A 13009-nucleotide genomic window follows, 5' to 3' on the forward strand; every position below is an offset into this window, starting at 1 on the left:
GGCCCAGTAGCTCAGGTCTCCCCTTGGGCTGCCATCTTGGCCTACCGGGTTGGACAGGTCCAGCAGGGAGATGGTGAGGGAAATGAGCCCCGGGAAGCTGACGTCTGGGAAAGCGAGGCCCTCCACGTAGAAGTCCACGCTGTGCTGGCCGCCCGGGAGCTCCAGGGGGTGACTGGGCTGCTGTGGCCCCAGGACCTGCCTGTACCTGGAGACCTGTTTGCCCCCTAGTGGAGAGAAGGGGGCTCAGGTCTTCGTCTCCCCAGTGCTGTGATACCTTCCCAGGGCCACCACTCTCAGGACGACATGTCAGAGCTAAATGAGCCCCCCGTAGGAGAAAGAAACTAAAGCGTCAGGTGGGACATCGCCCCCTGGCTGGGGGTCCAGGGATGGAGTGATGGGGGGGTGCCTGAGCCATTCCCAATCATATACATACAAGTCCAACACACATTATGGTTCATTCATTCATTCATTCATTCATTCCTGAGCACCTGCTCTCAACTGACACCTGGGGAGACCAGGGAGGTAGTCACTGTCCCGGTCCCCACAGAGTACACAGCCTCCTGGGTGAGGGAGGAGGAGCAGAGACAGTCAAAATCACAATGGTAATGAGTGCTGTGATGGAGAGAACCCCGGAGGGCCAGGAAAGGCTTCCTGGAGGAGGTGATGCCTCAGCAGGGGCAAAGAGTTGGTTTGTCACTAAATCACTGTCAGTTCAGTCACTTTGATCTAGAACGGAAGTAAGTCAGATCAAGTCGTGCCTCTGCACAAAGCCCTCAGATGGCTTCCCCCACGTCCATGCCGACCTCCCCTTTCTTCTCCACCCTCATCCACCACCTTAACGCTGGTATCCTGCACTCCAGCCACACTGGCCTCCCCGCCTGCCTTCCTCAAGCTCACAGGCACGATTGCACCTCAGGGCCTTTGCACTTGAGGTTCCCTCCTCCCGGAATGCCATTCCCCTGGGTGTCTGCGTGGCTTTTCCCCACCGCCTTTTGCTCAAATGACACCTTATGGGGGCAGCTTTCCCCAACCCCTTCTCCTCACACCCCCAGACTCTACCCCTCATCCACACCCCCTTCCCTGTTTCATTCTTCTGCATAGCATTTAATGCCATCAGACACACTAGAGGTTTTACTTAATTATTTTATACATGGTCTCTCTCAACCCCCCAAGAGGAAAGTGACACGAGGGGCTTTGTTCTGTTCTTTGCTTGTGAGCTGCTGAGAAGTTAATGCTGTCTTTGATAGCAAGGTGCTGGAGAACACACTAGTACATAACACACACAGTCAGCTTGGATTCAACAACCTCTGTAAACAAGAGTCGTGTGTGTGTGTGTGTGTGTGTGTGTGTGTGTGTGTGGCAGAGAGGAAGAGACAAACACAGTCACAGCAGTCCTTGGGAGGGAGGCTATTTCCTCCTTGGTGCTCACCAGCACCAGACATCAGCTTCTTGTTTGTTGGCATTTCGTCTGTGTGCCCTTTCTAGAAGGGAGCGGCAGGGTGTCCATCTTGCTCACTGCTCTACCCCTGGTTCTTAGAACATGCTACAGAACTGGGGCTCAGGAATTATTTGCCGAAGGGGGATGCGAAGGGGCTGTGCTGGGGCGGGAAGGGGACCCCGAGGTGAGGGCCGAGGGCGACTCACGGCTGGCTCGAAACACCCTGACTTTGTCCATCTCCGATTTGGCCACGTGGAGGAGCAGCTGGTGCTTGGTGAAGTCCCTGGGTGTGTTGGTGTACAGGGTCACCAGGGACATGTCCTGCAGGTCTGGAACGAGAAGACTCTCTCCTCTCTCACCGCTCCCCTCAGGCCCCCCCGCCTGCCCCCCGCCCAACCCTATCGCCTGGTTTTATTTTCGTCATGTTCTTGTCAGGATTTAAATAATGATTTTCATTTTGGAATTGAAGCTAATTACGTTTTTGGCCCTCTCCCAAGAGAATGAGCTTAGGAGGCAAGCTCAGTGAAGCAGGGGCCATGACTGTCTTGTTTATTGCTCTGTCCCCAGCCCCTGGAGCCTAGAAGCATCTAGAAGCACCTAGAACAAGGACTGGTGCATGGCAGGTGGCTTGGTAACTATTTGTGGAATGACGAGTGGATGGGTTTCTCCCCTGGGCCTGAGTGGGAAGTGAACCAACCCAAGTAATGGCCAACAAAGGCGGGGGAGAGCGAAGCTGGACGGTGGTCCCCACTGGGCATTAGTCCCCGGGTGAAGGGAATTGGAGGTGGTGGGTTCGAGCCCTGGATCTGTGGGAGCCTGGGAGCTTTTTCAGCTCTCCGTGCCTCTTCTTCCTTGTCAGTAAACAGAGCTAAGAGTAGTGCCCAGGCAGAGGGACGAGTGAGGGCATATGTATGAAGTGCGGACTGCAGCAGACGGCATCCTGGGCGCGCCCACAAAGGGTACTGGCTATTTTGATCATTACTCTGGGCCGCGCACCGCACAGAGGCTGCCCCTTGGCATCAGGCGGAAGCAACTGCATGCAACTTCAAAATGCATCCATTTCTATGCCGTCCTAGCAACTCCCCGGGAAGGCCCGAGCTGCTGCCATGGCTGGCCAGCCTCCCGCCCCCAGCGCCCTCTTCCATCCCAGCCACACCTCAGAGGGGTGCCATCAGAGACCCTGCGCCCACCACCATCCTTGTGCCCCCAAACCCGCCGCGGTGTCGGGATGCCTGGGTCCAAATCCTGAGCCCGTGACTTACTGGCTGTGTGACCTTAAGCAAATTGCTTAGCTTCCCCATGCCTCAGCTTCCCCATCTGTAAAATGGGGCTGAGGACAGTACGTACTTCCAAGCCTTGTACTGAAGGACCAAATGAGTTAATAATTCTGAAGTGGTCAGAACAGCGTCCAGCATGTGGCAGGCGCTCGGGGCTGCTCTGACAGGACTTTGGGGCAGTAGCCCGGCTTTCATTTTAAATTATTTCGGGTCCCAGGTTTAACCCAAGAGCAGAAATTTAGGTTGGGCTGTGGACCGGAGCATGGGGACCGGAGGAGGCATTGGGAGACTCAGCCCTGGTCCCAGCTCTTCTCTGGCTGCTGTGTGACCTTGGCTGAGTCACTTACCTTCTCGGGACCTTGTCCATTCTTCTTATGCAACAGATAAGCTAACAAGAACATGCTTCCAATAGGGCGCCTGGGTGGCTCAGTTGGTTAAGCGACTGCCTTCGGCTCAGGTCATGATCCTGGAGTCCCGGGTTCGAGTCCCACATCGGGCTCCCTGCTCAGCAGGGAGTCTGCTTCTCCCTCTGACCCTCCTCCCTCTCATGCTCTCTGTCTCTCATTCTCTCTCTCGTAAATAAATAAAATCTTAAAAAAAAAAAAAATTAAAGAACATGCTTCCAATAACCGCCATCTCTGAGGGCTGTTACTAAGCTCAGGCTGCGTAGACAAAAGGGCTTTACAAAAAGACAAAGCTCTATTTTCATTAGCTCTCTGGGCAGCAGGGAGGCTGGGGGATGGGGGTCCTTACCTTTGCTGTCAAGCACTTCAGCATCCTTGCAGTCTACAGTGGAAGATTTGGGATTATCTTTGTCACAGTTCACCAGCAGGATGGCGCCTTGCCCGTGGGGGCCCCAGGTCCAGGTCCTCTGTGGACACCCAGCAGAGACGGGGCGTGTTCAGAAACCTGCGTATGTCCCTCCAACTCTTGGGGAAGCATATCCACCTTCCCCCAGCACCTCGATAGCCTTGTGTGGTTTACACATCTCACTCCCACATCAGCGAATTCTTTAGTACCAGGAGGGGGTTGTTTGCCTGCTCCAAAAATCCTAAACAGGGGCGCCTGGGTGGCTCAGTCGTTTAAGCGTCTGCCTTCGGCTCAGGTCATGATCCCAGGGTCCTGGGATCGAGCCCCACATCGGGCTCCCTGCTCAGCGGGAAGCCTGCTTCTCCCTCTCCCACTCCCCCTGCTTGTGTTCCCTCTCTCACTGTGTTCTCTCTCTCTGTCTGTCAAATAAATAAATAAAATCTTTAAAAACAAAAAACAAAAATCCTAAACACATTCACCAAAAATGCAATTCATCCACTTCAAAAAAGGACCCCATGACAGTAAAATTGATTTTAACAGGTTTAAAAAAACTGTCAGATTGGCAAACCGACTGAGCTAAATATTTATGTCAAGATTCTAATCTAAATTATTACTCTTATGTGAACTCTTAATTACTCATCCGCCAAAGTGTGGGTACTATTCTTAGCAGCCAGTTGCTGTCTGTCCAAAGATTAAAGCAAATTAAGCAGCCCCTCCCAGTAGGGATCTAATAGCAATGACATCTTCTGTTTGCAGGACAGCATTGGCGCCCAGGAATGACAGCGTTCTGGGTGGGACAGAAAGACGGATTCCACTCCCAGAGTTGTAATTCCTCCCTCCACTTTTGGCTGACCCACAGAGGGATCTTCATCTTTTGACAGGGCCTATCCTCCTAAAGTGCACACCAGCATTAAACTGTGCAGGTGGCTTTGGGATTTCAGGAACACCCTGGGGTTTATCCGCAGACCCAGTTAAGACTACCTGCATGCCCCACCTCTACATACACCGCTGTCTCTGAGCAACAGACTTTCCCTGCCCCCGCGTGGCTCCTTCCCTCTTCCGCCCCCTGCCAGTTTGCCCTTTCTCTGTTCTTCGCTTCCTGTGGGCAGCACCGTGGGAATCTCTCCCACCAGCCTGGAAACCCTGGGGTGGGGGGGATTTTTTTTTTTTTTCTGCCAGAGTTAAGAACGGCCTGCAATTTTTTTCTCTGCTGTGCATTAACCAGATGACTCTGTAGTTTCTAATTTGCACAACACATTCTCTAAACTCACAACCAGTGAAAATCTAGTTTTGCAAAAGAGATGGGAAATATACAAATCCAAACGGTAAGGGTGATTTTAGTTTTCTCCTTTGCCTTGTTCGTCCTGGAGGGACGGGCGGCCGTTCGTGCCATGACTACCAGGGGGCGCCAGAGGAGAACCCAGCAGAGGTAGAGAGCTCCTGGAGCGTCAAGAGGCTTGAGCGCACCTGGCCCTTCTTGGCTCCAGCGGGCTTCACTTTGCCAGTGCGGGCGATGTCCATGCTCAAGGAGATTTCTGCAATCCCACCGAGTAAGAGGAGAAGGTTGGTGAAGGTACAAGGCCAAGGCACTCAGTGTGGTCCCCAGGAGACTGTCTGTCCCATGGCTTCTCTCCCCCGCCTTCCGAGGAGACACAAATTCAAAGACCCCCCACCCCGTGTCCCCAAAGAAGATGTTGGACTGCAACTCACCCAGAGCTGGAGCCTCTGACTACACCCATTCTCCTTTGCAGGGGGCTGGGGGGCCTTGACATAGCTGTGATGCCAACTAGTCTCTATACGTCTGGCCTTCAGGGGTTCAGAAAGATTTCCTGGCCACCCCAATGGGATGCTTAAGCAAAACTTAAGCAAAACTCCTGCCAGGACACCTAGCCAGGCTCTAAAGGCCTCTGGCCCCAACTCCAGTGACCTTGGGGTGGGGGACACCGTGGTTACTCCTACCCCACCTGGCTCTTCCTAATATGCATTATGGCTGCAGTGGGGACAAATCATGGCAGTGATTTGTCTACTCTACCCAGATGTCAAGGCTGAGAAAGCATATGTCTGTTTCTAAATCCTTCCCACCCTCATCAGAACACGTGATCACAGTCTTTCCAGTGACACAGATCCGTGTGCCCACATCATAGGTAGTGACCTTGTGAGCTCACAGTGGGAGACCGACCTGGATGACCTTTTAGACACACGTCGTGCCAGAGCAGCATAGAGTTTAGTGCTCTGGATTCCCGGCTCCTTCACTAACCAGCTGCATGAACTTAGGCAAATCTGTCTACCTCTTGTGCCTCAGTTTCCTTATCTGTAAAATGGGATATAACCGTACCAATTTCATGGGATTTGTTGTAAGATTTAAATGTAGAGTCTTAGTGAAGTGTCTGGTATAGAATCAGTGCTATATTATTCCCATTATGTAAATGTGCACTAATGAAATACATGTGTATTAACGAATGAAATTCATTAATGAAATGGAACCTGAAGTTTTCACACGCTGTTCTGATATTTAATGCATTTAAATGGTAATGATAATCATATAATATTACTGTTCAATATGAGGTCAAGTTAGAAAATTACTTTATTTAAAGAAGAATGTTAAATAAATATGAGTCTAGGCAGATCATTGATATGGCAAAACAGTGAAGATGGGATGTAAGTCATGGCATTTCGGGAACATCAGTCTATATATTATTGTATAAGACAGTGTCATCATCTACTTTTCTTTTAAATATAAATATTTGAAGTGTCAAAAAGGTTTAGAGACTCATATGTGGAAAATCCACGTACCACTTCGTATGTCGAGAAAATATTAAGATGTAATTGAACTCCCTGTAAATGCCCTCTGTTTCTCCCCAGGGGGCGCCAGAGGAGAACCCAGCAGAGGTAGAGAGCTCCTGGAGCGTCAAGAGGCTTGAGCGCACCTGGCCCTTCTTGGCCTCCTCATCTGGACTGTGCACACAGGCCACATACCCCATAAAGTTGAATTACTTTATGGTTCACTGACTGGGGAGGGAATATTTATGAACCACCAGATGTATGACTAGCTAGAAATTGTCCCTTTTCTCTGCTCAGTCTAAAGTGAGCTCCAGAGTGTAGTTTCTCCTGGAGAGAGACACCTTGCAAGGGTGTGTTGTGTGTGTGGAGAGGGGCAGTGGCATCCCAAGGTCCTGGTCATCACTTACCAACACCGGTGACATAGAGCAGGGCTTGCACGGGGTTGGTCTTGGGTCCATAATATGAAATCTGAACCTAAAGGACAGAGGAAACCACGAAGGTCTTCTCTTAGTCATTCAACAAATACTATCTGGACTGCTGCTCTGTGCCAGTTCAGGGTGAGATGCTGAGGAGACAAGGATGAACAAGAAGTGGGGCCAGCCTATAAAAGCACCCCAACTGGTGGGCATGGGGGAGGGAGCAAAGTACTCAAATGCCTATGATACTTAGACAAGGGTTCTGTGGGAGCCGAGAAATGGAAGGGCTGAGCCAGCCTGGGTGGTATCAGGGAGATACACTTTGAGGGAGGAGTAGGAGCTCCGCAGCTGGAGACGTGGTGGAGGGGGCATCAGAGGGAGGGCACTGGCTGTAAGCCACAGAAACTGGCTCTGGCAAGCAGAAGGGGTGGAGAGGACTTGAAGAACCAGACCTTGGAAAGGCTGGAGCCCGAGCCCTCTGAGGATCTGGGAAGTGGGAGCTTTGGATGGGAGCTGGTCTCTTCAGGGCAGGTCGAGGTCAAGAAACACCAACCCCCCACTGCCCAGGGTTCAAAATCCAGGAAGAGTGGATCTGACCGGCCCACCCTGGCCAGAGGAAGGCAGAGCATCAGGATGGACACTTTTAAGCAAAATGGAAGAGGGGAGTTCCCCAATGCAAAACCAAAGAGCTGCCACCAGAAGAAGAGACACTGCTGAGGGGATGGACTGAGGTGTCTGAGTCTGTCCTGTAGATAGTGGGGACCCAGGGAAATGTCACAGCCACCATCACCTCATATCTAGAACATGGCATTAGCCTCTAGGCGACTGCCTAGATCCAGTCTATTCAGGACACTGCAGCCAGTGGGGTCTTTCTATGACAAATGCAGACTTGTTATTCCCTGGATGACAGGTTTTTACTGGCTTCCTGTTGCCTTCAGAAAATGAGGTCCCTGATGCCAAACTCTAATACTGGTTCCCTCTCTCCTCCACTTCCTTCTTCACCTTCTCTCCTTGCCATACATATCTTCCTCAGTTTCCCCAACACATGCCTGACCACCTCCTCATCTGGACTGTGCACACAGGCCACATACCCCATGTAGAGTTCCCACTCCACTTTCCCTCTCTTAGGTGGGTCATTCCTACCATCCTTCAGCTTGCCACTTCTTCCAGGAAGTTTTCCCTGATTGCACCCTCACCAACCTACTTTGATGGCCAAGCTCTATGCTCCTATAGTAAGCAAGAAGTCTCTGTCCCAAGGGGAAGACTGAATGGCCTGTCCTACTGGAAACGAGTGCTCATTGGTTCAGATCTCTGTGGGGAACCCCAGAGGCTCCTGTTGAGCTTATCTACAGTTGGAGGGGATGTAATGGGTTGAGTGGTGGTCCCCAAAAATATATGTCCATATCTGAATGCCTGAAACCTGTGAATGTGACCTTATTTGAAAAAAAGGTCTTTGCAGATGTAGTTATGGGTCTTGAGATGAGATCATTATGGATTATCCAGGGAGGCCTTAAATCCAGTGACTTGTGTCCTTATAAGAGTGAGGCAGAGGGAGATTTGACAGCCTGAGGAGGGGCAACGAGACCACGGAGGCAGAGATTGGAGTGACACAGTCGCTAGTCTAGGAAGCTGAAGGAGGCAAAGAACTGGTTCTCCCCAGAGCCTCCAGAAGGAGTGCTGCTGATTTTGGACTTCTGTCCTCCTGAGAGAATACATTTCTGTTGATTTAAGCCAGTAGTTTCTGGTCATTTGTCCAGCAGCCACAGGGAAAGGGCATGGACCAGAGCTTCCCAGGGCTGCCTGGCTGTGGCCTCATAGCACTCGCCACCACTCATAATGGCTTACCTGTATTTTACCCATAGGTTGTAAGCCCCATGCAGGCTGCAACCTCACCTGTCTTGTTCCATTCTGTATCTCCAGTGCCTGGCACTGCCTGGCATGTAGGAGGTGAATACTAAACATTTGCTGAATGGATGAGTTTAGTAAAAACCCGGCTTTCCTAAACCTCTGGCATCTCTGTATTGTCTGTGAGGATACCTATGGCTGGAACAGTCTCTATAGTATCCAGAGAGAAGGAAACTCCGCTAGGGCTGGGGATCAGTGCAGGACGGACTGAGCAGCTGACCTGCTGCCATCTGCTGACCTCCTCCCACACATCCCACCCCATGGCTGCCACACTCACCTTCTGGTCACCTGTGCTACTGCTCACAGCTTTCATCCTCAGGCTCACCTCCAGGCTAGGGTCCAGGGACCACTTGGAGGAACCTGTGGGATTCTTCTTGACTGTAGGGCTATGGGCAACATCCACAACCACTCCTGGGGAGGCATTGATGCTGAAGGATGTGTAGCCCGTGGGGGCAGAGCTGTGGAAGAGACAGTGGGGAGGACAGAGTGCACCGTGAGGGAGGCCTGGCCCACCACTGCTCTCCCAGCATTCTTCCCTTTCCCCCAACAAGTGTAAACCCCACAGGGCAGCCAGTCGACCCTGACCATGGGAGTAAGTACTGAGAGGTTGTCGGGAGATAGTGAGAAACAAAAATTAAAATCTCCTGACCTGAAGGGTTTACACTTTGACTAGGAGAATTGCAGGGGGATGTGCACACAGAGGATTGTGCATATATAAACAATCACACAGACTTCTGCTTCTGGAATATAACATACCACTACTCCGAAGAACCTTCCTCTTACAAAACAACTAGATTGTGATTAAAATATACTTTTTAGAGAACTGCTAAGATCATGAGACGTAAGGGAGATCTCCAAGGACTCCCTTCTCTGTGTGTGCATGCACACACACATATACACCATGGAGGTTAAATTGAGGAACACCAAAAACAAAAAGGAGATATTAAAGGTATCCAGAAAGAAGAGTCAGATCACCTATGAAGGAATTACCATTAGATTGAAAGCAGGTTTCCCAATAGCAACAATGAAATCCAGAAGACAGTTGAATAACATCTTCAAAGTATTTTGAAAAAAATAACTGTTAACTTAGAATTGTGTACCCCACAAAATTGTATATTTTTAAAAAGATTTTATTTATTTGAGAGAGTGAGAGAGAGAGCACGAGTGATGGGAGTGGGTAGAGGGAGAAGGAGAAGCAGACTCCCTGCTAAGCAGGGAGCCCAACGCAGTGCTTGATCCCAGGACCCCAAGATCATGACCTGAGCCGAAGACAGATGCTTAACTGACTGAGCCACCTAGGTGCCCCAAGAAAAAATTGTACAAATAAAAATACCCAAAAGGTAAAAACAAGTCCAAATATATGTATAATCAAAATAAATGTCAATGTATCAATGCTACTAGTTAAAAGAGAATTTTGACTCAGATAAAGAAACAAAACTCATCTATATGATATTTATAAGAGGCACACCTAAAATATAAAGATCCAGGGGCGCCTGGGTGGCTCAGTTGGTTAAGCGACTGCCTTCGGCTCAGGTCGTGATCCTGGAGTCCCAGGATCGAGTCCCACATCAGGCTCCCTGCTCAGCAGGGGGTCTGCTTCTCCCTCTGACCCTCTTCCCTCTCGTGCTCTCTGTCTCTCATTCTCTCTCTCTAAAATAAATAAATAAAATCTTAAAAAAAAATATAAAGATCCAGAAAAGATGAAATTTACAGGAAAGGAAAAACATACACTAAACCAATACTGACCAAAAGAGGGCTGGGGTGGGTATATTAATATCAGACAAAATTAATTTTTAGATGAAAAACACACTATTAGCAATAGAGAGGATCACAACCTAATAATTTAAGGTTCAATTCACCCAGAAGATATTCTAAACTTGTAGGCACCTAATAACATAGCCCCAGTATATATATAAGGCAAAACTGATAGAACTATAGGGAGAATTTGACAAACCTATCATCATAGTTGAAGACTTCAAGTCTTCTTTCTCAATAAACAATAGATTAAGCAGACAAAAAATTAGTGACACAATTAACAAGCTTGATTTGGTACACATATGTAGAATTCCTTGCTCCACAACTAGTGAATATACATTTTCCCAAGCAAAGTGCACATGGATCAGTAAAAAAACATTGATCACATAGTTAGTCTTCAAAGCAAGTCACAACAAATATTAAAGGATAGGTCACATACAGTGTAGGTAGCACAGTCTTTGATCAGAATGTAACTAAGTTAGGAGTCACTAACATAAAGTCCATTTTTAAGCCCCATACATTTGGAAATTTTAAAACCAGACTTCTAGATAACTTACAAGTCAACGGACAATTAATGGAAATTAAATAATAATACTTAAGACTGAGCAATAGTTAAAATACTACATTTCAAAACTTTTGGGGGAGCTAAAGATGTTGCTTTGTGCCTTAAATGCCTCGATCTTTAAAAAGAAGAGAAAAGCTAAAAAATAAGTATATAAGGAAAAACAGAAAAACCAAATAGAATGTAATCTCCCAAAATAAAAAAAATAAAGATGGTAGAAATCTGTGAAATATAAAACAAGTAAATCAACAAAGCCAAAACAGACTAATACAACTGGTAAACCTCTGGCAAGATTGATCAAGGGAACAAAAATTAAAAAATGAAAAAAAAACACTACAGGAAAAGCAGATTATTTTGTAGATAGTTGATAAAAGGTAACAAAAACCCCATAGCTTGATTATCTGCAAACTGCCCCCCAAAATTTTAAACCTTAAATTTAAAAGAAATACTAAGAATTCAATAGGGTAGGTAGTAAGATGGAAAGGCAAAAACCAGTTGCATTTCTGTACACAAGCAGTAAATAGTTAGAAAAATAATTTTTACAAGTAGATATAATTTACATTAGGAAAAAACACTGTAAAGTACCTAGGATAAATCTAACAAAAGATATGTAAGGATTTTATGGAGAAAACCAAATCTATTGAAAGCATTAGAGAAGACCCAAATTAATAGAAATACCACAAACATGGTGAGGAAGGCTTATTATCATTAATGTATGAATTCCCCCCAAATGAATTGATATATTCAATGGAATTCCAGAGCATATCATGGAACTTGACAAGTTGATTCCAAGATTGACATGGAAAACCAAGGGACTAAGACAGTTAAAGTACTCTTTAAGGAAAAGGTAAGGGACTTGCTCTACCAGGTATGAGTTACCAGGAAGCCATGGATGGTGCTATAATGGCTCAGGCAGGGACAAATGACAGATGTAACTTAAGAGAGATTCTCCTTGACCTGTGACAGAAGTGATCTTGTAGATAACCGGGCAAAGGGAAGATTATGTAACAAATGGTGCCAGGACAATTGCTTGCTCATATGGAAAATAGTTAGATTGGATAAATAATTAAATTGATCCCATCCTCATACCATATACAAAAACAAGCTCCAGGTGGATTTAAGACTTAAAAATGAAAGGCAAAAATTTGAATTTTTTTTAAATAGATTTTACTTTTTAGAGAAATTTTAGGTTCACAGCAAAATTGAGAGGAAGGTACAAAGATTTCCCATACATCTCCTGCCCCCCACCCCCATGCACCGCCTCCCCCATTATCAGCATCAGCCACTGGAGTGGTACATTCATTAAAATTGATAGGCTTACATCAATACATCATAATCACCCAAACTCCACAGTTTACATTTCACTCTTGGTGTTGTACATTCTATGAATTTAAACAAATGTATGCATAACGACATGTATCCACCATTATGGTATCATACAGAGTAGTGTCATTGCCCTAAAAATTCTCTGTGCTTGTGATTGAGTTCCACTTTCAAAGCATTATGGTCTGAGAATATGCAGGGAATAATCTCAATCTTTTGGTATCGGTTGAGACCTGATTTGTGACCCAGTATGTGGTCTATTCTGGAGAAAGTTCCATGTGCGTTCGAGAAGAATGAGTATTCTGTTGTTTTAGGGTGGAATGTTCTGTATATATCTATGAGGTCCATCTGGTCCAGTGTGTCATTCAAAGCTCTTGTTTCTTTGTTGATTTTCTGCTTAGATGATCTGTCTATTGCTGAGAGTGGAGTGTTGAGGTCTCCTACTATTAGTGTATTATTATCAATATGTCTCTTTATTTTGGTTAACAGTTGGCATATGTAGTTGGCTGCTCCCATGTTGGGGGCATAGATATTTACAATTGTTAGATCCTCTTGTTGGATAGACACTTTAAGAATGATATAGTGTCACTCTGTATCTCTACCTACAGTCTTTAGCTTAAAATCTAATTTGTCTGATATGAGAATTGCTATCCCAGCTTTCTTTTGAGGTCTGTTCGCATGAAAAATAGTTCTCCATCCTTTCACTTTCAGTCTGGATGTATCTGTAGGTTCAAAATGAGTC

General features: G+C 47.1%; 1 protein-coding gene across 1 annotated transcript in view; it reads right to left on the minus strand.

Annotated features, from left to right (window-relative positions):
- PADI4 (peptidyl arginine deiminase 4) overlaps nt 1–13009 on the minus strand; it is a 36848-nt gene that overhangs the window by 13828 nt on the left and 10011 nt on the right. The window contains 6 exon segments of the mRNA XM_032418279.1: nt 46–224; nt 1645–1767; nt 3469–3586; nt 4993–5060; nt 6714–6780; nt 8905–9085. Coding sequence (XP_032274170.1) covers nt 46–224; nt 1645–1767; nt 3469–3586; nt 4993–5060; nt 6714–6780; nt 8905–9085 — 736 coding nt within the window.

This window comes from Phoca vitulina, unplaced genomic scaffold (genome assembly GCF_004348235.1).
Source record: "Phoca vitulina isolate PV1807 unplaced genomic scaffold, GSC_HSeal_1.0 scaffold2, whole genome shotgun sequence".
Classification (NCBI taxonomy): domain Eukaryota; kingdom Metazoa; phylum Chordata; class Mammalia; order Carnivora; family Phocidae; genus Phoca; species Phoca vitulina.